The sequence below is a fragment of the Wolffia australiana genome, chromosome 3 (genome assembly GCF_029677425.1).
Source record: "Wolffia australiana isolate 7733 chromosome 3, ASM2967742v1".
In the NCBI taxonomy this organism is placed as follows: domain Eukaryota; kingdom Viridiplantae; phylum Streptophyta; class Magnoliopsida; order Alismatales; family Araceae; genus Wolffia; species Wolffia australiana.
In genome coordinates this window covers 19648892-19673523 of record NC_135837.1, presented here as the reverse complement: position 1 = coordinate 19673523, position 24632 = coordinate 19648892, and the positions used below count along the sequence as shown (strand labels likewise).

Sequence of the window (24632 nt, the reverse complement as noted above, 5' to 3'; positions counted from 1 at the left end):
TAGAAACTTAACCTATCGATTGGGTAAAATCGATACTTATTTAATTAATCTATATGTTGATATAGTTAATTACTAAGGTTGGTCAATAAATGTTATTGGGCCATTAAAGTTATTAACTAGAACGATACATGGGCCTAGAGGGTCACACGCACAAGGTCATAAGGGCATTGGTGGATATATTTTACTTATGAGGGTTTTTGAGAAAAACCTTAAGTGAAATATAAAGAGGGAAAGGGGTCTCATTTTAAGCACCCATGCAAGCCTGATTTGAGAGCCTCTCCCTTTCTCCACTCTCTTCTCCACTCATTCAAGGAAGAGGGTCTTCATGGTGAGGAGATCTTCAATACTTTCAAGAAGAGTTGAAGAAGAAGACGTGGAGATCCAAGCGCTGAGTGATCGCGTGGATACTTCTAGAGGCTGGATGCATGAAAGGCTATAGAATGATCTCAAAGCGGCAAAGTCAAGGGTGGAATGAGTTCCCCAAAAGGTACTTTCCATTTTTAGTTTAAAGATCGATTGAAAATCGATCGACCACGCTTCTTCATCCATGGAAACGTGGTTTCTATGGACGAACCAAAGCAGCGAACCCAACACTTAGAAGTGAGATCAACCAGTACATGTCTTCAGATTTGATTGTATTGGATATAGGCTATGTATTGAAGATCCAGGTTTTGACCTTCCTTGTGAGCCTAAATATCAAATTTGAGTCTCTATGGTGTTAGCTCTTAAATCAAGAAAAAATATTCATCTTCTTTACAAAAAATCATATCATCTAAAACTATTGGATAAGAGAAGTGAAATTTCTCTTATGATTTATAAACATAATGAATGTTTGGGGAAGATCAATAGAGAATTGGAGAAGATGATTTGCATGAGGAAAATGCATTGATCCCATTGGGACATAGGGATCTAAGGTTAGTCTCTTTCTTTACATTATCTCCTTCACATCCGTTTAGCTAGATCTACATCCTTATTTTCATCATTGCATTCTCTAACCATATTCCATCATCTCACCCTACCCTAGACATCTCCTTCAATCACGTCACCTTCGTATCATTAAAAGGATGTACTTCGACCCTCGTACTTAGACATCTCCACTTTTTATACATATATCATACCATCCCTATTGAATCATCTTTTAAAGAGTACTTCGACCATTATATCCATTCCCTATGGAGAAGACCCTTTTTCATCAATAACTAGTCAAATTAATTTATGATTAGAGGTTTGCAAATTATTATTGATTCACTCAAATATCAATGACAAATTAAAACCCTAAATCTGAGTTCATGAAGACACCCGAACAATGTAGGGTATGGCTAACATCAAACTCGGATAACCTATGGTCTAAAATATCCACTAACCTAGCAAGGGGAATTAATGTGTTTTCTTCCTCTAATCGATCTAATATGGTGTTGAGAGAGGACATCCCCATCTTGACTATCCAATCATCTTGTGGGATTTTTACTATACCCCAAACTAAACCTAATTCAAATCCCATGATTAGGACTTTTAATTACACTAAAAAACATAGCCATCTATCCACAAGATGTCTTCGGGGTTATAGATATTATGACCATTTACATGACTGTGAAATTAATAAACCTAATTGACAGTTAGTTATAATATCATTCAAAGGAGAAATTCAAGGGCTGTGCGCAACATCCTGTCTCGATCCACTAACACCCAACTTTGCTCATTGAGCCAAGCACAAATTTAAATCATGAAGTTCTCAACCAATGAGAAAAAAGTGGAGGCTTAGTTTAAGGCATTTCATTGACCATGTCATATGTATGAACATTGTTCTCCCCTCTATTTTTTCTCATTCTGGTTGTGCTCTAGCAGAGGTTGGTATGAATGACAATGCTCTCAAGGGTCCTAGTTTTTAACCTAGTTGATGTAAGTGTACTGAAGTGTTCATCTTCTTTTAGCCTCTTTCTGTTGGGAAAAAAATGCATGATCCTTGTGAAAACATGAACATCAAATTTGTATTGAACTTTATTATAATTTTTTAAAACTTATAGTTTTTTAAAGTGGTGGTAAGATGAAAAACCAAAAATGTAAAACAAGTGATCTTTTCAAATTGTAGACTAGTATTGTATTAAACCAAGTATTTTCCATAAACTCATTATGAGAAATTTACTATGATGAAACATATTGGGCTAGTTTCTAAATATAACTCTCACTACCCCCCCCCATCCTTATATTTTTTGAATGCTTATTTTAATTGAACGAGTTAAAAATGTAAAATTATAGATTCATGACTATGAATTTAACATTTTAATTTACTAGAAATTAAAATTTTAAATTATAAAAGTCTTACATGATATCACAAATTACTTATTTATATATATTTTAGTTTATACAATGTCTCTTGTTGACACGATTTTTATTGATTTAATAAAATCTATTAGTAAATATTTTAAACATATTAATAAAATCTATTAGTAAATATTTTAAACATATTATCTCGTAAATGTGTTACATTTACCTAAAAAATTCAATATGCCAAGTTTATTTTGGTAAATAGTATTATTATAATTTATAGACCTCCAAAGTGAAATTCCATAATTCCCTCATTATATTTTTTGATGAACCATTTTTGCTTCATAAGTTAATGATTTATATTAAATATTTCATAAATTTAAATCTGAATCTTAGTGTTAAAATGTTAGTATTTTTTTTGTCAAAACTCACCTTTGTAGTTTTATTATGAAAATTCAAAAGGGAAAATTTTCATAATTTTTCTTAATATATATATCTCTTGTATATTTTTAATGTATGAATAAAATTTCACGCTGCAATTATATATAAATTTTAATATTTTTAAATTTATTTTCTTAACTTATGAAATTTTTTTTACTAATGCAAATAATGATGAGATATTCAATATTCAATTATTTTGTTTCATGTATCCAACATATAACTGATGGTTTATTTTAATTTAGGAAACTATAATCTATTTTCTAATTTCATTAATTTAGATCCAAATACTATTTTTTGATTACTTTTATTTAGAATTTAAAATTAAGCTTAATCATGTTTCCAAACTCAATAAGGGATATTTTCTGATTTATAATTTTTATTGTATGTGTTTGTACATATTTTTTGCAGGTCATTTTAATTTTATGCCTTTATAAAATTAGGCCAAAATTTCTGCTATTAAATATTGAAAATTTTAAATCCTAGAATTTTTTATACGTTATATAAGTATGCTTTGAAAATTTATGGTTTTTACCGTCTTTATTGTAGATGCAACTTTTATTATATTGTATTTTGTACGATGAGTTGCTAAATTACATTAGGTGCATTACTTATATAGCTTTTAGTTTCCCTCACCTGAATAATAACATTAAACTTGATCTCTTTTCTTCAGTGACTTGGTGTAACATTAGGCTCAATCTCAGTGTATGTTTGATTTTAGGTACTTAGCTAATATTCTTGGTTGAATTTATATGGACATCTTGAAGGGTAACTTTTTTTTTCTGAAAATGGAAAATTTTATTTTTGATGATTTTATCATTGTGGATAATATTATCATATTAATGATGCTATCGCTAATGATAATAATAATTTTATTGGTACTGATTTTCGAAAGCATTGTTGGTTTTTGTTTACCTTTTTCAGGATAAAGGATATGTTAGACGGCAACCATGGATGCTATTAACATCTATCGATGTATGAACCCTATTTGACTGAGACATGAACCGTTGTTCCCTAATTAAAGTATGCAATATGTTATATATTTATCATAATAATACTTTAAATAATACTTTCTCTATTTTGTAATATAAATGATTAATAATAAAATACTTTGGCCAAGTCTCCCCTTGCATCATCCTCTTTCTCCTAGATCCATATATTTTTTTCTCTTCTGATTGGTCTATTCTTATCATTGAGGAGGTCCCGGACCCTGGAGAATTAATAACTGCGCACTCAATTTTCCTCCTGAAGAAGATATACACAAATATATTTCGCTTGCATTAATAATTTCTCTGCGCGTCAAATGTGGCGTTATTTTATTGGCGGATTATAACGGGTACAGTGACCCAATACGCCACGGCAGGACCGTGAAAGCTACAGTCAACGGGCAGCTCGAAGAGTGCACGTGTCCCAGTCCTAACCCTCGATTTGCGCCGCATTCACGAATCCGACGGCTGTACCGCCACCACGACCACCTGAAAGCTCCCCCTTTGTCCTCATTTCGGATCCTCCCTAGACCATATATTCTTGTGGCTCGGACGCTACGAACTACCAAACCGACTTATTTCATACACATATTACATATATATCCGTCTAAAATTGTTAAATTAAATTTCTCCCGCCCGGAAGAAAATACCTGGGGAAATCGGAGAGGACCACCGAATGAACGGCCGAGATGGGGGGAAGAATTACCACTGGGAAATCGGAAATTCCCCCAATTCTTTTTCAAAAAATACCGTCATAAAACGCCAACGTTTGTATCATATATCTATCTCACTGTCGAATCTCCACCCTTCCTTCCTTATCACACACGCGCCTCTTCTATTCCTTCGTCCTCCTCCTCGCTTCCTATCTACCTCGTCCTTCTCCGTCCTCTTTCAATCCCCAATCCTCCGCCGAATGAAGATTGAGGACGCCGTTCCTCGCCAGCTCTCCGTTTCCGAGCTCTCTCGCTGAACGCAAATCTCTCTTTCTGTCGCAGGCGATTCATATTCAATCGTTTTCACTTCGGATTGCGGTGAGCGCCACAACTGCGCTGTTCACTCGCCGAGCTTAATTGTTGTCTTGCCGCATTTCAATCCACTTCTCGCCGAGATTTCTTCATCTTTCTGTATTTCGCGAAGAAACGGCGAGCAGTGGTTCCAGAGTGTTGTTGTTCAATGTCCGGTGTTGATTAATTTGGATTAGTGCAGAGCTAATTCGGATTAGGGGAGGAGAATGGCGCCGAGGAGCGGCCGGGGGAGAGCCAAGGGCGAGAAGAAGAAAAAAGAGGAGAAAGGTGAGAATGAGAAGGATAATTAGGAAAGGAAAATAGATTAAACTGTCCTCGCTGTTCTTGATGAATCTTCCTCTGTCTTCTGCAACGCAGCAGCTCTTCCCGTTGTCATCGACATCACCGTGCTTCTGCCGGATGAGTCTCACGTCGTTCTGAAGGTAAATGTCTAACAGAGCTCTTCTCCGTCTCTTATCTTCTTTCCGTCCTCTCTACGAAGACTCTGAAATCAGCGAAAACAATCTCCGTGAATTCTCAATGGATCTGGACAGATAGAGAGATAAGGAGGAGAGAGAGATAGTAGAATAGAGAGAGGAAGCGAGAGAGCAGGATAGAGAGAGACAGAGCAGGATAGAGAGAGATAGAGCAGGATAGAGAGAGATAGAGAGCTGGATAGAGAGAGATAGAGCAGGATAGAGAGAGATAGAGCAGGATAGAGAGAGATAGAGAGCTGGATAGAGAGAGATAGAGCAGGATAGAGAGAGAGCAGTATAGAGAGAGATGGAGAGCTGGATAGAGAGAGAGCAGCGTAGAGAGAGATATAGCAGGATAGGGAGAGATAGAGCAGGATAGAGAGAAAATAGGATAGAGAGAGCAGGATAGAGAGAGAGAGAGGAGTATAGAGAGAGACTAGTTTAGAAAGAGAGACGAGTAGAGAAAGAGAGACCAGTAGAGAGAGAGTCGGATGTAGAGAGAAAGTAGAAGAGATAGCAGGATAGAGATAGAGTAGAATGTTGAGATAGAGTAGGATGGAGAGAGTAGGATGGAGATAGAGTAGGATGGAGAGAGAGTAGGATGGAGAGAGAGTAGGATGGAGAGAGAGTAGGATGGAGAGAGAGTAGGATGGAGAGAGAGTAGGATAGAAAGAGCGATAGAGTAGGAGAGGGAGAGCAGGATAGAAAGAGAGAGATAGAGTAGGAGAGAGAGAGCAGGATAGAAAGAGAGAGATAGAGTAGGAGAGAGAGAGCAGGATAGAAAGAGAGAGATAGAGTAGGATAGAGAGACCAGGATAGACAGAGAGAGATAGAGTAGGATAGAGAGGCCAGGATAGACAGAGAGAGATAGAGTAGGAGAGAGAAAGCAGGATAAGAGAGAATAGGATAGTGAGAGAGAGAAAGAAGAATAGGAAGAAGAAGAAGAAGAAGAAGAAGAAGAAGAAGAAGAAGTGAGCGGGATGTCATAGAGGAGCATGAACGACGAAAGACTGTTTCCATGCTTCCGACGTGGATTTTTTTCTCGTATTAGGACCAATGGAAAGATGCCACGTTTTCTCCACGTGGCCATCGGATCCTCATCCGTTCCTTTGTGGCAGGGAATATCGACGGACAGGATCATCGACGTGCGCCGGCTCCTCTGCGAGAACACAGTCACCTGCGGGTTCACGTGCTATGCTCTCTCTCACGAGGTGCGCATCTCTGTCCTACGTGTAGATGGACCCCACTCAGCTTACATCTGTCGTTGACGCCATCGTCCATCTCAGATCCGAGGGCCGATGCTGAAGGACACGGTCGACGTGGCCGCCCTCAAGCCGTGCATACTGACCTTGGTCGAAGGTAGTTTCTGGATGCTTTTACAAATAGTTTTCGACAAAGGGTTTTGCGAAACAAACAAGATTTTTAAATCGGCCTATATAAATGGTTTTCCCGCAGGATTAGAGGAGTACGACGAGGCTCGGGCGGTAGCGCATGTGAGGAGGCTGCTCGACATCGTTGCTTGTACGAGCTGCTTCGGCGGAGCTCCGGCGAAGGATGTCGCGTCGCCGGCGGCGGCCAAGCAGCCGCCTCGAGAACCGTCGCCGTCTTCTCCGACTACGCCGCCGTCCAACGAAGCTTCCGCGGCGGCGGTTGCTGCGGCTGAAATTGAGGCCGAGATGAGCGGCGCATGCCCTAAGCTTGGATCCTTCTACGAGTTCTTCTCGCTCTCGAATCTCGTCCCTCCTCTGCAATGTACGCGTCTTTTTCGTTCTGATTAGGTTTTTCCCCCCTGTTTTATGATTAGATTTCACGTTCGCTGATTGTTGTTCTTCCGGCAGTCATAAGGCGGTCTGCGAAGCTCGTCCGGCAAGATGAGAGGCCTGCGGAGGATCACCTCTTTTACATTGAGGTGTGGAGCCGATCTACGCCTTTTGGTCTAATTTTTTCGGTTCTTTTTGATTTTTTATCGATATTGTTTCGGTGTTTTTTCTGTGGCTCAGGTGAAGCTTTGCAATGGAAAGCTTTTGACCGTTGAAGCGCGGAAGAAAGGGTTCTACAGCGTAGGGAAACAGCGTATGCTCTGCCACGATCTTGTCGGGCTACTGAGACGGCTCAGTAGAGCTTTCGACCATGTAAACCGGCAATCCACTCGCCCATTGAAAAGCTCTTGGTTTTTAACCGTCATATGAGTCACAGACTTAACGTCGATTTCAGTTTAGATGATAGTTTCCCTTGTCAAGTTTTGACGACTTTCTAGTCTTAGAAGCGCGTGCCAGCGTTGTTATTATCCCGCTATGTAGGTACTTAGTGTCTTTTTGGGATCTTATAGGATTAATTTAGGCTCTTAAGCTTTTTACTCCGTCGAAAATAATTCTGGTTGGAAGATCCATGTTCCTTTCTCCGATTCGGGATAATATAAAAGAAGTCCTCGTTTTCTACTTTCCCCATCTGTTTTTCCCGTTTTTCTTTAGGACTGTAAACGGCTGATGTGCTGTAGAGTGGAAAGAAGAATTTCTCTCTTGGAGTGAATCTGTCTTATTAGTGATTTCTTTTGTTTCGTTTTAGACCCACAATTTTCTCCCTAATTGGTCTTCTCTTCTCTACACTAGTTTAGCTGGTGCCCGTGAATGGCTTTTTTTATTTTTAGAAGATTCTAATGTAAATCATTCTGAATATTTGTTTACTTTGTTTTCCAGGCCTACGAGGATCTCATGAAAGCGTTTTCTGAACGTAATAAGGTGTGACTTTCTTACGCTCGATTATTTTCTTACAGTCATCCAAAAATGACAACCCATTCGAGAAGATAGTAACTTATGCAAAACATTTAAAAGTAACCCTTTTCAGAAAAATGATTTGTATTCAACCGCAGTCGCTCATTTCTTTAAAATATGTGTATCCTTTGTGGTTACATCTGCTTACAGCTCCTCTTCTGCAGTTCGGAAATCTTCCCTATGGGTTCCGCGCAAATACCTGGCTTGTTCCTCCATTTGCCGCGCAGTCACCATCATCATTTCCTCCACTGCCGATGGAAGATGAGGCATGGGGAGGAAACGGAGGGGGTTGGGGAAGAGATGGCAAGAGTGACTTGATACCTTGGTCTGATGAATTTTCTCATCTCACCTCCATGCCGTGCAAGACAGCTGAAGAAAGACAAATTCGTGATAGAAAGGTGTTCCTTCTTCACAGTCTGTTCGTTGACGTGGCCATCTTCAGAGCAGTTGCAGCCATACGTCACGTCATGAATAATTCCCTGACAGAGAAAGATGGTAGTTTATATAGCGATCGAGTCGGGGATATTTGCATTTCTGTGCAAAGGGATGCTTCTGATGCTAGCTGCAAGGTAGATACTAAGATAGATGGGTTGAGAACTGTTGGGGTCGCCGCTAGTAATCTCGTGGAGAGAAATTTACTCAAGGGAATCACGGCAGATGAAAATACCGTAGCACATGTAAGGATCTGTTTCATACGCGACTATGCGTTCTTGTATATATCGGGTTTTGACTCTGTTTCCTGCAGGACGTTACCACTTTGGGAGTTATAAACGTAAGATACGGCGGGTACATCGCAGTTGTATCTGTCATCAGGAACGACAGCACGAGTGGTTCGGTGCGTCAAAGAGTTGAAATTGAGGATCAGCCAGAAGGAGGGGCTAATGCTTTGAATGTTAACAGGTACTTCTTATAAATAGGACGTTATACTATTTTTTTAGTGAACGGAGGTGAATAATTTTGGTTATTCCAGTTTGAGGTTGCTGTTGCACAAGAAGCGCCCAGACAACAGCAGAAGCTTGAACAGTGCTCAAAGCTCAAAGTATGAAGATTCTGGCGTAGCGCAGCGCTTTGTGGAAGGAATATTGACCGAGAGTCTTTCAAAACTTGAGGCCGAGGACGCCAACTACGAGTCCTTCATGAGATGGGAGCTCGGTGCTTGCTGGATTCAGCATTTGCAGGATCAGAAAAATGCAGAGAAAGATAAGAAACTGACCGCCGAGAAAGAGAAGAAGCAAAATTCAGAGAAGATTCGCCAGGAATCAAAGGTCGAGGGACTTGGCAAGCCGCTCAAGTTCTTTAAAAACTCCAAAAAGAAAGCGCAATCTGATGAAGGGAAGGACCTGCCCGAGGCCACTAGTTCAACTCAAGGCGTTCTTCGAGAAACGCAGAAGGAAGGCGCAGCAGCTCCTTCTGAAACAAGGGCCCATGACAACGAGCAGGAACTTAAAAAGTTATTGTCTGAATCAGCATTCACGCGGCTCAAGGAGTCCGACACTGGCCTTCATCAAAAGGTAAAAAGTTCTAGGAATATTTCTGTCTTCCCTGAGTTAGTGTTATCCTAATTCATTATCGTTACTTAATTTTCTAAGTTTCATGGGTTTCTTTAGTTTTGAAGTAGGAAATTAATTTTTCCCTCCGGTTGTTCAGTCTTTGCAAGAACTCACAGAGATGGCACAAAAATACTATGATGAGGTGGCCCTGCCGAAACTTGTAAGTCTCAAACATTTTTTATTCTTTCTTTTCCAGTTTTCTCCAATCTTTTTCGTGATGTGGGGTGTTCTATGTTGCGCTTAGGTTGCCGATTTTGGATCATTGGAGCTTTCTCCAGTGGATGGCCGGACGCTGACTGATTTCATGCACACTAGAGGTCTCCGGATGCGGTCTCTGGGACGCGTTGTGAGTATTTTTGCATGTCTCGGCATACAGTTTCTTGCGCTTGACTATAGTTCTCGAGCTAATTTGTTTTCACCTATTCTCTTAGGTCAAGCTTTCCGAGAAGTTATCGCACGTGCAATCTCTGTGCATCCATGAGATGATAGTGAGAGCCTTCAAGCATGTCATACGCTCTGTGATTGCAGCCGTTTCCAACACTGGAGATTTGGCCGCATTAATAGCTGTCACTCTTAACATGATGCTCGGTATTGATTCCAACGGCGACGACAAAGTACACTCCCTTGTTTGGAGATGGCTGGAGATCTTCTTGAAGAAGAGATATGACTGGGATCTCACAACTTCACATTATCGAGAGATTAGAAAATTTGCCATTCTACGAGGTCTTTGTCACAAGGTAATTGACCCGTTGTTTGTGTATTAATTTGGTTTGATGTTTTCTCTAATTATAATTGTAATTCTCATTAGGTCGGCATCGAATTGGCGCCGAGGGACTACGACATGGACTCTGCAAATACCTTTTCGAAGGCAGACATTCTCAGCCTGATTCCTGTTCATAAAGTAAGACTCATAATTTTTATTATAAACTCAGTTGGGAAAAAAGAAATCGTATTCGATAGAGCAAGTTCTTATGTTTGCCCTCGTGATTCTCCGCAGCAAGTTGCGTGTTCGTCTGCAGATGGACGGCAACTGCTGGAGTCATCGAAGACTGCACTCGACAAGGGAAAACTTGAAGATGCTGTTAGTTATGGAACGAAGGTACCTGAGCAAATCTTGCTCTTTTTTTCGTTGAATTTTCTTCCAATCTAATTTATCCTTCGAATACTTTTCTGATGACGAGACTTATTTTGGCTGCTGCAGGCTCTCGCGAAATTAATTGCCGTCTGTGGCCCTTACCATCGTATGACAGCTGGAGCGTACAGCCTCCTGGCCGTTGTCCTTTACCATACAGGGGATTTTAACCAGGTCAAACCTACGTTTTCCCTTGAACATTTTATGGATAACATACTTGTTATACGTTGATTATGTATGATGACAGGAGGTTCTTAACGCAAAGTTCTTTTCCAGGCTACGATATACCAACAAAAAGCGTTGGATATAAATGAGAGAGAGCTCGGCCTAGACCATCCGGATACTATGAAGAGCTATGGAGATCTTGCTGTGTTCTATTACCGACTTCAACACACCGAATTGGCCCTGAAGTGAGTTAAACTACCAAAATAAACTTTCAAAAGTAACTGCCCTTGGCTCTTAACTTAGTTATCTGACATATTAATCATTTTAGTCAACGACATGAATAATATTTTTTGAAACGCTTTCAAATTTTATTATCTTTTCCTTGCATGATAATCTTACTCTTCACTGCTTCCGTATTGCCAGCTGTGCGAAATGGATGAATTGAATCAATAATTTCCTACAGTTCTCAAAATTTATCCCGCGTATATTATCTGCCCGGCTCGGCATTTATAATTCGAAATTTTTCTTTACCATTGGATGATGTTCGACTGTCTTGTCTGATTACACGATTGACCCAATTCGCTGACGTCTTCTACCAATCAGATACGTGAAGCGTGCACTGTACCTCTTGCATCTCACGTGCGGACCGTCACATCCGAACACGGCTGCAACGTATATCAATGTAGCGATGATGGAGGAAGGCCTTGGAAACGTACACGTTGCACTGAGATACCTTCACAAAGCATTGAAGTGCAATCAGAAGTTGCTCGGCCCAGACCATATCCAGGTCTTCCATCCCCTCCCGAGTTTTTATTTTCTTTGAGCTCTGTTCAATCATCAATGCAAATTAATTAACACTCGCTTGTCGTATGATCCAGACGGCTGCAAGTTACCATGCCATCGCCATTGCCTTATCTCTCATGGAAGCGTACACGCTCAGTGTTCAGCACGAGCAGACTACTTTACGAATCCTTCGTGCGAAGCTAGGTCCCGATGACTTGAGGACTCAGGCATGTCTCAGAATTCCCCCTTTGTGATTTTCTTCTTAATTATTTCCACCCTCTTCTTTTTCTCTAAAATCCATGTTTTTGAATCCAAAGGATGCGGCAGCGTGGCTCGAGTATTTCGAGTCCAAGGCAATTGAGCAGCAGGAAGCCGCTCGTAACGGGACTCGAAAGCCTGATGCATCCATCGCAAGCAAGGGCCATCTGAGGTATCTTCTCTTCCCAAAGACGAGATTAATACAAGTCAAAATTCCGTTTTTCCTTTATTTTCTTTGTGAAGATTTCTCACGAAATGTATCGCAGCGTGTCAGACCTTCTCGACTACATAAACCCCGACCAAGATTCTAAAGCGAGGGATGCAGAGGCAGCCAAGAGGAGACTTTTGGCGGCCAAGGTACCCAAGAACAACTCCCTTTTTCGAGTATAGTTAAACCTTTCTCTCCGTTGGATTTGATGCGAATCTCCGCTGTGTTCAGCTCAAGTCTCGCTCCGCTAAAAGCCTCAACTCAGTGAGCTCCGACGCACAGTCAAAGGACTCCAGCGCGACTGTCTCAGAGGAAGAGAGGGAAGAGGAGGAGCCTTCTAGAACCATGCCAGAGGAGAGCCCCGTCGCCCAAAGCGATCCCACTCTCCCGACTCAGACGGAACCTCTCGCATCTTCCCACCCGCCCGAGTCGAGCTCACCCGCAGAAGACTACCCAGAGATCAGCGAGTTATACCCAGAACCGCACCCCGGTTCAGAAGAAGGCTGGCAGCCCGTTCAACGGCCGAGATCGTCCGGAACGCCGGGCCAGAAGCTGCGTCACAAACGCGCGAACCCCGGCAAGGCCTACACGTATCAGCAGAAGGAATCGGCCGCCGACGCGTCCCAGTACAAATCCAAGGAGCCTCACCCAAACAGCGGCAGATACTACTTCCTGAAGAAGAGAGCCCCCCCGTCGGGCCACTCGGACAGTGGCAACTACGTCAAGGTTCCCTCTTCCGGTGGCAAGTTCGGTCGCAACGTCCGCGCCGTCACGTACCGAGTCAAGTATGTTCCACCTCCCAACACAACGGATGCAGCGGATCAGAAAAACCCGGATGCTCCATCAGCTTCATCTCCGCCGTCCGATCAAGTCCCCGCTCCTGATGACGCCAGCAGCCAGGCGACCCTCTCTCTGTCCTACAAGGACGTGGCCATCGCGCCACCTGGCACGGTGCCCAAGCTTCCAGTCCGCAAGCCAACGGAGCCGTCCGCAGTCGACCCCGAGCCCCCCGCCGTTACTCCGGACCAGGTCGACGAGCCGAGCGAAGAGACAAAGCCAGCCGACTCCGCGGATTGTCCGGTCGAGGCGGCGCCGGCGACCGAGATCTCCGAACCCGGCCCGGACCCGCCCAAGACCGACGAAGCCGCGGCGCCGAAAGAAGAGAGCGGCGGCAGCCCCAAGCCGCAGTCCCCGTCCGCGGCGCTTGACAACAGAGAGATGTCCAACAGGAAGCTCTCCGCGGCGGCAGCTCCCTTCAGCCCATCGTCCAGAGGCCCAGCAGCCCAGCCCGTGCGGCCCGCGCCGGCCGTAGCCCACTGGCCCGTCCCGCTCCAGTCCCACCCGACCCCAGCCACGGTCCTGCCCACGCCCGCACCCATCTGCTCCTTGCCCCGCCCTCACCCCTTCGCCTACCCGGCTTACTCCCAAGCCCCGCCCGTGCCCAACCCCATGTTCCCTATCAACACCAGCGTCTTCCACCCCAACCACTTCGCCTGGAACGTCCCCGACTTCGTGCCCCCCCCGGTCTGGCCCCCCTGCCACCCCTCCGAGTTCCCGATTATGCCCCCCCCCGCCGTCCCCCCCAAGGAGACCCCCCCCGAGGCGCCGCCCAAGCCCGCCGAAGACGACCCCAGCCAGAAGGACACCGCCGGGAAGGAAGACCAAGGCGAAGGAAGCCTCAGCATCTTCCTCAGAGGGCGGGGCCGCCGGAAGCAGACCCTCAGAATGCCGCTCAGCCTTCTCAACAAGCCCTTCGGCGGTAAGTCCTTCAAGGTGGTCTATCACAGGGTGGTCAGAGGATCCGACTCTTCCAACAAGCCCCCCCCCACCGCCTCCTCCGCCGAGGATTCCGCCCCGGCTCTCGCTTGATCATCGCCTCCTCCACAAAAAAAAGAAAAAAGAAAATTACCAAAGAGATAGATACCTCGCAGCCGGAGGTCTGCCCACGCGGCTAAAGATGCAGAGGTTTGCGCTCCCTTCGCGATGTCCATCTTTCCTTGGGCTTCAATTAACTGTTTGCGTTCTTTGCAGGTTCCTCTGGCTCTTCTTTTTGCTTCTCCTGGTTTATTTTTCCCCCCCAGCTGAGATCTTCGTCGGGCTTTGTACAAAAGTCGGCTCAACCGTGGTACCGACTTCTTCCTCTTAGGAACTGCTAAGGTTATTCTTTCTCATTGATTAGGCTTTCTCCTTCTGTCGTCGGGGCCCATCAAGAAATTTTGACTCTTTCAATTAGTTTCTCAAGGATGGTTAATAAACGTTCCCTGCTCGCTTTCTTCCGGTTTATTTCCTTTTCATTCGGATCATGATAAACCTTCATTTGCCGAAGGGGTGAATGAATTTTGTGGCCATGTTCTTGACCTTTGGGAATTGATTTCATAACTTCATAGATTCTTCAAGTCCCTTGATGTAGAGATTGAGTTCGAGTGCTTTGCATGATCTGTCTGTTGTTGACTAGTTTGTCAGAAACTGTGATATCCCGTGTAATTATACTTGAGGACTGCCCAGCAGAGGGATCAAGCAAGGATAATCAATACGAACAGTAGGCCAATACATGAAAATTACAGGTGCAAGTAATCGTTTGTGATTTATAATTCCTTGGTATTTGTGTTAATGGCGTGCGGTGCAGTCCGAACATTCACACACCTTTGTGGATTTTTTGGTCGTAACAAAAGCATTGTGCGAAAATCATGTTATCTGATTCTTATTAATCCACAGGTCATAAATTGATTTTTCTAGTGGATTATCTCTGATGGATGGTCAAGTAAAAAATAATTACCATTAAGTCGTTGGCTTTAATCAGGATCAAATCTATGGATATTCTTTAATAGGCAGACATGACACTAGTGCTGGGGCGAAAAAAATTTCCCATCTGGTGGGGGGGGACGGACGAATAACGGGATGGTAAATCATCCCTTAGATGAATGACGGATGACGGGATTGCTTTTAGAACAAAGAGTCCCATCCTCTGTACGCATACGAGAGATGAGAAACAAAGCTTTAGCTTTTTTCATTTATTTACTACAAATGAATTTTTTCCACTTACATTGACTTCTTCTGAGGAATGAAAATTATACCCCTTCCTGTGATGGCGCAGGATTAAGGACAAATGAAAATTTCAGTTTATTTTCTTCAATATAATTATTTCTTATGAATGATTATTTTTTGTTACATTGACTTCTTCTCATGAATGATAATTATCCCCCATCCGGAGATGGCAGATGGTGAGAAAGGAAGATAGTATGTTCAACAATGACTTTGTTGAATCTTCTCTCAATGCATCACACATTTAGCAGGTAGTGTTCGTTTCAGATAATGAAATTTTATAGGTCGAGTTCAACTTGAGTGGTTGCTAATGACAGGGTCAATAACCACAATGCTTAGGAACGACCACAATAATATCATTAACAATGAATCAAGAAATAATTTATAGTTTTATGGATATCATGTTAAGTGAAACATCAATAAATAGAGAAAAGAGAAACAAAATGGATATATATTAAACAACAAAGGATAAACAACAGAGACATAGCTGGAACGAGTAAGAGAGGAAAATAGAGATAAATAGAGAATGTGAGAGAGAGGTGGAACGCAGGCATATAAATATTGACATGGGTGAGACATAGATGAAAATAGTAAGAGAGGAAAATATCCCTAGCATGTAAAAAGATACAAGTTAAGCCAGAGAGAAAGGTTAAGCCATCCTTAGTTTTCAAATTTTAAAAGTATTCCTACAGATAAGAGTCATAAAGAAACAAAAAAACATGATAAATAATTTATTTTGATCTGGAAATAAAATCAATAGTTTGAAGTGTAGTTAGACCTCGCCTTAGATGAGTTTGAAGACACATAAAATCTCGTAGGGTACCTTTTGAGTGTTCCCCTTCATTGTTCTGTTAGATGGAGTAACATTAGTCTTTGTAGGACATATAACTACTTAAAAAAATAAAGTTATTGTACATAACTTACTGGCCGGTAAATTTTCATCATCGTCGGTGTCATCATCCAAGCTTGAGGAACATTGGTAGAGATGACGGAACCATGCTTGCAACATCATCAACATCTCAACACTATCTGTTTAAAGGGGTGGACTGTGATATGTGGCGATGCCTCAACCGCTATACAAAAGCCATTCCACAGGTGCACTTGTTCGGCTCACTACAAGAAACTCCAGTGCAATTTTGGGCAACTTTGGAAAGTATCTGATGCCGGACGCCGTCAAGACGTCGTCCGGTCGTCACCGAGGGTACGGGCTCGGTGTCGTATCGAGGACTAATCGGACGGCGTCGACCGACGTCGTCAGATGGATGCGAGTGAACAGATATAATGACGATGATGTATGTATGAAAGCCCTACTACTGTACGTGCGTGCGCCGACGAGCGGTAGGTGCCGTTCCAGAGAATTGACGGGTCGCCTTGAGTGAGGCTGGATGGGCCTCCTGAACCTCGCCCGAGAAGGTCGAGGGCGAGTACGTCGCCGAACGGGGATACCCCGCTGAAATACTCACACGCGTCGGGAGGCCCCGACTCGTACCGGACAGGTAAGACTCTCGTGCAATGTTTGTCGTTTTCTCAACCTGTCTCACTCTCACCTATCTAACCCGAGCACGGAGGAGGCAATATGAAAGGCAATGAAGAAAGTAAGAGACGTACAAGAGCAAGGTAAGGAGTACCTTCGTCGCCCTGGCGACGGAATTCTCCAGTCAGCAGGGAATCCAGAGATAGTAGGAGTTGGTGGGAGCTGGGCGGATCGGTGAAGGGGTGGGCGTCCCTGGCGGGCAATAGCGGCAGAGGGGGCGGCGGGCGGCGGCTGCAGGCGCAGCAGATGGCATGGCGCGCGGGGCCGACGCGTGCAGGAGCTCGGCGTGCGGCGGGCGCCGCTCGCCGGGCGCGGTCGTCGGCAGGACTGCGATCGGTCGCGCGTGCGCAGGGTCATGGGTGGGCGCAGCACGGCAGGCGCGGCCGTCGGCGGGGCCAAGCGCAGGGTCGCGCGCGCGGTAATCGCGGGCGCGACGGCGCCGGGTTCTGCTTTCCTGCGGCGGTTGGCGCGCGTGCTTTGGCTGGAGGGCAAACCAGCGAGCGAGCGGGCGGCGGAGGCGGCTCCTGGGGAGGCGGCGTGACCGGCAGCGGCGGCAAAGGGAACGTTGGTGGGCGCGTGACCGGCGGCGGCGGCGTGACCGGCGGTGGCGGCGAGGGAGACGTGGGCGGCGGCGTGAACGGCGGCGGCGAGAGAGACGTGGGCGGTGGCGTGCGCGGCGGTGGCGGCGAGGGAGACGTGGGCGGCGGCGGCGGCGAGAGAGACGGGTCGGTGACGTTGACCTGTCGGCGGCGTAGCCGGAGTTGAAGGCGGGGGAGCTGCGAACGACGACTTTCGTCGTCAACAGAGGAGACTCGGTGGCGGGGGGGGGATCTGGCGACGGCGAACAGGCGGCCGGCGGCCGATCTTCTTTCTCTCCTTTCTCCTTTTTCTTCTTCTTCCTTCTCCTCCTCCTTCTCCTTCTTCTTCTTCCTCTTCTTCTTCTTCTTCTTCTTCTTCTTCTTCTTCTTCTTCTTTCTTCTTCTTCTTCCTTTCTTCTTCTTCTTCCTTTCTTCTTCTTCCTTCCTCCCACGATCTAACTCTTCAACTTCCACGTTAAAATAACTTCCAATTCAAAGAGTGCCTTTCTTGGGCGCCCCCCCCCCCCCCCCCCCCTTATATAATGGGTGAAGATGGGCCCCATTAGACAACAAACAAGAAAGAAATAAAAAGGGAAAACTAAAAAGGAAAATGGGCTTGTCAGGCCCATGGGAGGGGAAGATGTCCTCATATGGGCTCTTCCCTCACTACACGACAACCAAGGAGACAATGATGACGAAAGATAAAGAGAGTAAAGATAAGAAAAGAAAACAAAGGGAAAAGTGGGCTGCTCCGACGATGAAGTGGCGCGTGCGTCACGCCGAGTATCTGAACTCGGGGTCACGCGTCGCTGTGGCGGCTCGTCGTGCCGGCCGGACACGTGTCGGTGGCGGGCTGGATGACGACGATGGCTCCTCGCGTGCTGGCTCGAGGACGTCCGACGGTGCTGCGCCATCAGTATCGTGTTTTGATCTCCTTCCACCATCTCAAGGGAGTATCTTCCTCCTCACTTCAGAGAATGTTCAGATACTTCTGCAGCTCCTACCTGGGCATTGAATGTGGTCGACTATGATGGCCTGGTCACATATACTGATGTGTAGAGGTGATGTAATGTGGCGGTCGTCAGCCTTGTAACACTTGTCCTTGCCCAGACTCATAGTCACTTGTGTCTGGGTCTGATGTATACTCCAAGAGACTGCCAAGATATGAGAGCACATTCTAGTGGCATGACGTGCCCACTTCCTATAATTTTTTGAAACTGGATCCGATATTGCCGCACTAGCAAAGGTTTGATTAAACCAAAATTAGTTTCCTTATTGCATCAGCTTCAAATGCATTGCACCGCACACAGTTTGTAATGCATCCCTCTGCTCTAATTTCAATAATTCATTTCAATTCTGCATAACAACTACAAGGTGAAGCCAGATGTCATCGGGGATGTTGTGCGACAGGTAAATTCCCCAAGGAAATATAACTACATGATGCGGTGATCCTACGTGGACGCACGTGCAGGCCCCGACTCGTGTGGTTTCGCCAAGCTCCTAGCTCGCAAGCAGAAGACCAGGGACGATGACATTGACCTTCTGACCCTCGTCGGAGTGACGATGATGACTATGACGATGAATAGAAGAATTCCATAGGCACTCATACTTAACAAACAGGCTCAACCCTTACCTAGGAATCCATTTGACTCGTAATTTTAAAGATATAAACACTCACCTAATTGTAACCTGAGCATGGTGGACTGCGGCCGAAAATATGCTAGAGACGGTAATATAACTGACGAGCAAGGGGAAAAACATACCTCGTCGGCTGTGTCGCCTATAGTTAATCGATGCAATGAGCGGTGTAGGCAGATGCAGCAGAGTCGTGCTGAGATGGCTATGTGTCGCTCGACTAGCTACGGGCGGCGCAAGAGATGACGATAGGGATCGGAGGTGAGAACAGATAGAGTGAGGGCGCGGCGACTAAATGATACTAGCATATGGTAGTTGCTCAACAGGAGCGACTGGGCAGCACGATGCAGGACATCGTCAGTGACATCGTCCGGACAGTACCGAGATGATGCTCGGATTCCAGGTGATAGCAGACGTCATCCAGGACTCGTCCGTCGGAGATGGACCTACGGAGATGCATCTACATGATGTGATGCAATCCTAGGTGAGTGTACGTGTAGGCCCTGACTCGTGGGGTTTGCCGGGTTCCGTGCTTTGGGGTGGGCGACCGATGTTTCTGACGGTGACCTCTTTGAAGAGATGGAGTTTACGACGCCGAATGGACTGAGTCCATGGGTGCTCTCACGTAACAGACGGGCTCATGCTGTACCTAGGGAAGACACTTGTTGGATGCTCTCGTGTACATTTATACTCTCACCTACTCTATCCCGAGTGCGGTGTAGTGCAACCAAGAGGTATACAAAAATAGACAATTAACAAGCGAGCTAGAGGAGAGAGCTACCTCTTGGCAACGTCTTCCCGGAGTCGTATGTCTATCAATGTAGAGATACCAATGGGTAGGGTCGGTGAAGCTGTGCAAGAGGCGCCACTGCGTCGTTTGACTGGCGGTGTGGCACAACTCAGAAGTGGTGACTCAGGAGCGGAGTTGGGAGGGCAGGAGGGCAGAGCGGGGATGGGGGTGGCGGCACAACGACGTCAGCAGTGCGGACGACAACGACGCAAGCAGCGATGTCGCGGACGACGAGGCAATGTTGCGGCAGCACGATGGCACTGACTATGGCGGCGTGAGCGGCGGCGCGGCAGTGCGAGTGGCGGTGGCACGCAGCTAATGCGTGGGCCGCGGCGGAGGTGCGGGCGTGGCATCGGCCCGGCGGAGGCATGGGGCGCAATTATGGCAGTGTCCAAAGGTGAGGACGGCAAGGTGGTGCGAAGCATAGGGCATGTCTGCAGCGGGAGCGACAATGGTGAGGACGGCAAGGTGGTGCTGCGGCGGCACGACAGTGGTGCGGGTAACGATGAGGACAGTGGCTGAAAGAGATGGCGAGACGATGCGAGCGGTGGCGGATCCACAATGGCTGCAGCCTGATGGCAGTGGATGCGTCCTCACGGCGGTGGCGGCCTGGTCGTCCACGGTGGGGGGCCCACGGTGGCGGTGGTTGCAGCGGATCCGCGGTGGCAGCGACGGCCTATGGGCATGATAGGCCCTTACAGAAGGATCCAATATGGGGGTTCATTTACATAAGGACCCCCTTTTAAACAAAATAAAATATTGAAAGATAACGACAGACGACACATGGTAAATTGATACAAAGGAGATAGGACACATGATGACACAGACACGAGCGTAACAGACAAGAACACGACGAACAAGAATACCATAAATGATGCAGAGCAACTAAAGGAACGGATGCGGATGACTAAAGGAGACGGGATGGATGATGATGGATACAAGATGTCGGAATGGTTGAGGCTAGGAGGGATAAAACAGACCACAAATCCACACGATCGGTTTCAAAAACTTAAGTCTGATGAAATAATGGTGTGGCATCCCCTTTCGTCGTCGAGGGGGGGAGTACTGTCTTCAACCACCGTGACGATGTCGAAGCACCAAATCCAATACCTTTGAATTCGCGCTCACGAGAAAATTCACAAAAAGACCTAATCCACTAATTGTTGAAATTCCATGAAAACTCAAAGCAAATCCGACGGGGGGGGGGGGGAAGAAATCTCGTGGGAGGCTAGACGAAGAACACACAACACCAAAGAGTTCAAGTGTACCTCTGCACCGGAGTGCGTGATGAGGCTGCGGGAAATTCTGGTCGTGACGTGGCTTGGCGATCCCGGCGTTGTATGGCCCATTGGACTAAATAGCTGGGCGTTCTGGGCATTGAGAGGCCTTGGCAATGACTTGATCGGGCTAGGCTAGGTGCTTGACGATCGAGGCGCTTTGAACATGGGGAACGAGCGGCGAACGCAGAAAGATTGCATACGATGGCCGCGTGGCATGCGCGGGCGCTGGCGGGCATTGGTGTGCGCGGGCGTCGGCGGACCCTAGCGTGCGCGGGCGCCGGCGAGCGCTAGCGTGTGCGAGTGCCGCAACGCTGGCTGGCGTGCGTGGCCGTCGGCGGGCGCTGGCGTGTGTGGGCACCAGTGGTCGCTGGCGTGCGCGGACGCCGGTAGGTGCTGGCGTGCACAGGCGCCAGCGGTCTGGCGACTGTCGGTGGGCGGTGACAAAGATTTAGCAAGGCTAGGGTTAGGCAAGTCTTCCAAGAAGATAATCAATTCTTTAAAATAACTTACCTGGAAAGTGTCTTACAGCTTTGGCCTATATATATAGGCCTTGGAGGAAGGATAAAGTATGAGAGATAAAAATAGCAATAAAAAAATAAAGGTAGACGACATGAAATCATGTCACGTCAGTGGGCAGTTCTCGATCTGGCGTTGACGACGTGTCATGACGGGTGATGGGGCGTGCGTGGGTGGAGGCGTGCTTGATGGGGTGTGCGTAGACGGAGATGTGCTTGATACCGGTGCATTGACTTGGTCAGTTGATGGTGGCGGCGTGTCTGCAAAAGTCGTGTTGACGTCGCCGCCATCAATAAAATAACAAACAAGATGAACACATGCTGACGAAATCAAGACGGTGAAAATGCAGATGTGCTTTACTTGGAGTATTGGAACCCAGGTATCTTCACTTGCGCCTTGGCGTGGTGATTAGGCTGGACATGAACCGGCGAGGTCATTGATGACGGAGATGGCATCTCTGAAGACGAATTCGGTGGGGTAGGCTGGTACGCTCCATCACGAGGTGGGTTGTCAACACAGTGACTAATGCTGTAACTTTAGTGATTGATTATTTCTTTGTTGAACAAACAAATTCAGAACCTTTGCGCAATGGACAAAGGTTGCGCACATATTCATCAAGCATGGCCTAGTCACTTTGACAAATATCATAGTCCTTTGTTGGTGTTGCGATGAAATGTAGATCCATATTGTTGACTGCTTCTCTCTTTGAGGGAGAACCCTATAACATGTCGAGCTTGGAGTTCCAACACATTGGCCAGTCAACACCTACTTTTATTGAATTAATAAGTTGAAACATTTTGGAAAGGTCGATATATTTCTCCATCTGTTGAGTGGAGTCTAGAATGGCACAACCAATGGCTCTCACCCAAGTAACGACTGCTTCCAAAGGTGCAATATTGGAGGCTGTACTATCATCCATGGGTGATTCAAGTGGTTGACTAGTGATTGGCAATTCATCTATATGGAGTTCTCATACAAGTAGGATGCCACTCTCTGGTGCTTGAAGGTTACCAATAATCTTCAATTTGGCCTAGACTATGAGGTCGACCTTGGATTCATAGTCTTTAACAAATCCACCATGTCAACTACCATCATTTTGTAGATAGATGCATTGTCCGTAGTAATGGTGCAAATCTTTGACTCAATGCCACGTTCATATACAACTTACACAACGATCCTGGACCCATTGTTTGTCCGTCTTGAATCTTGGTAAAAATCATGAAACATGTAAAACAATGAGAAAATAAGTGAACTGAAGAAATACTAGAGAGATAAATTTCATATAAATTTAGAATGATTGACTGCAAACAAAATCTATGCGATAAGGGATGAATACAATGTTAGATATGAGGTTTGCAAGCGGAGAGTGAGAGGGGTACACCATAGAGTTGTCAACGTCTGAGCACCACGAGGAGCAGGAGCTTATACTGAGAGGGGAAAGAGGCCAAGCGAACAGGAGAGTCAAGCGGGAGATTGAGATTTGAGATAGAGATAGGCAGATATAGAGAGATGGCTTTGTTAAATGATCTCTTTTTTCCTTTTGGGATGTTGAATGGGATGAGGATATCTCGACCAGGATAATTTTGGGAAAAATGTTTCCTTAAAGGAATCAGAATGAGATGAGGATATCTTGACTAGGATGGTTGTGGGATGGGACGTTTCTCGGACAAAAGGAGTCAAGATGAGAGATATTACAGATGGAACGGTTTGAAAAACTTATAAAACATGGGATGGGGGATAATATGATTGTCCCAAACTGTCCTACATCCCCCTCCCCGATGATGGTGTACGACAATGGCACCCTGATCTAGCTTGTTTGAGCTTCAGAAAATGCTATTCAATAATTGGTGATGGAAGTGAAGCATAATTTGGTTCCATCATCGAAGAATGATAAAGGACTACTGGGCTAGTGATAACATCAAATTAGATCAATAATATTATGCATTTATACTTATTTTTACCACTTATATTCTGATTTCCACTTGCATTATTCACCATTTAAGGATATAATGATAATTCATGATTTTATTTTCATAAGCTCTATTTTTATTATATAATTGATTTTTGAGACTAACCCCACTTAAATCCGTAAAGTCAAGTGAATTTCTCATATCTTTGTGGAGTTTTATTTGAAAAACAGGACGTATGTAAATACAATGTGAACTTGGGATACAAATGGCAGGAAAGGAGAAACTTGATAACATAATAATAAGCATGACAACTGATATTTAATTATGGATATTAGAGGATAATAAGGCTAATGCAGAAAAAGATGTCATTTTTTATTTTTATTTAATGCAAAGTGAGAAGCACTGTCACTCCCTGTCTTGTGTCCTAAAAAGCTAAAGAAAAGAACTAATTAACGCATAATTGGCCTGCAATATGGGAGTAAATCCAATGTTTGTTAAAGAAACTTGAAATCGACACCCAGCAAAATGACATGTAGACTAGCAATTTACTGTATACAATAGGATTAAATGCTCAAATAAATCAAAAAATATTATTTATGCATGACTAAATAATTTTTGATTGAACTAATTGGCTGAAAATTTGAGTAAAGTACAAAAACAATCCTGATAAAAAACTGGTGCCTCTACTCATGGAAACGAATGTTCTTTGGCCCATAGAGTTCACTTTTCCCCTAAACAAATGTCAAAAAAATTGGTAAAAATCGCAGTCAACTCATAAAAATTCATAAATCAGAATGAAGGCTATTTTAAATAATTTATATTGTGACAACATGCAAAATTTTAATGTAATATGTATATATGAGTGTTCTAATTTGTTTTGCATGTCATCCGTTATGTTTATAGTGTTATTGAGAATTTTTATATCATGATTTGGTTGATATATGCATTATGTCACAGGTTGAATATTCTTATTGGTTTAGTTATTTGATTATAAGAATTTGGCATTTTTATTCTCTGACAGTATGACTCTCAATCTGTCTTATAATCAACCTTCCACCGATTACTCATGGGCTTGGCCCTCCATCGAGATGCCATTGTTGCTTTCTAAATTTTACTCAACCCATCCCTCTCTATCTCTTTATTTGGGAACAAAAAAACATGAAATGGGTTTACGATGATTGCGCCTCAGATTGAAGAAGAAAGGCTGGTGATTTATTGAGCCTGAATTCTCAAAAGCGGCTTTATTCTTGGTGGCAGGAATGTGGACCTGTGAAAAGCCTTCTCTCAATCCGTGTTTCTAATACCATTTTG

At 44.9% G+C, this 24632-nt stretch overlaps 1 protein-coding gene and 1 long non-coding RNA gene across 10 annotated transcripts; one reads left to right on the top strand and one right to left on the bottom strand.

The window, feature by feature from the left end:
* The first annotated feature begins 4495 nt into the window (after nt 1–4495).
* On the top strand, nt 4496–14424 carry LOC144701252 (Tetratricopeptide repeat (TPR)-like superfamily protein). Of its 8 annotated transcripts, none has more exons than XM_078573014.1 (25): nt 4496–4720; nt 4896–4981; nt 5075–5136; nt 6288–6380; nt 6456–6528; nt 6631–6921; nt 7008–7078; nt 7170–7301; nt 7866–7907; nt 8105–8617; nt 8686–8840; nt 8911–9451; nt 9588–9650; nt 9735–9836; nt 9922–10227; nt 10299–10391; nt 10488–10589; nt 10692–10796; nt 10899–11032; nt 11391–11574; nt 11666–11797; nt 11888–12000; nt 12095–12185; nt 12268–14001; nt 14068–14424. In XM_078573014.1, the coding sequence occupies exons 2-24, from the start codon at nt 4921–4923 to the stop codon at nt 13903–13905; spliced, it is 5097 nt and encodes a 1698-aa protein (XP_078429140.1). In that variant the 5' UTR covers nt 4496–4720; nt 4896–4920; the 3' UTR covers nt 13906–14001; nt 14068–14424. The 8 variants fall into 8 exon arrangements, with proteins under 8 accessions (XP_078429140.1, XP_078429139.1, XP_078429138.1 ...); XM_078573013.1 differs by having other exon boundaries at nt 5072–5136; nt 6625–6921; XM_078573012.1 differs by having other exon boundaries at nt 10299–10589.
* A 1089-nt stretch (nt 14425–15513) lies between these two features.
* LOC144701253 (uncharacterized) lies at nt 15514–16843 on the bottom strand. Of its 2 annotated transcripts, XR_013580961.1 has the most exons (3): nt 16707–16837; nt 16003–16107; nt 15514–15926 (listed from the first exon to the last, which is right to left on the bottom strand). It is a non-coding gene; the product is annotated as an uncharacterized LOC144701253 (long non-coding RNA). The 2 variants fall into 2 exon arrangements; XR_013580960.1 differs by having other exon boundaries at nt 16003–16843.
* Nucleotides 16844–24632: the final 7789 nt, after the last annotated feature.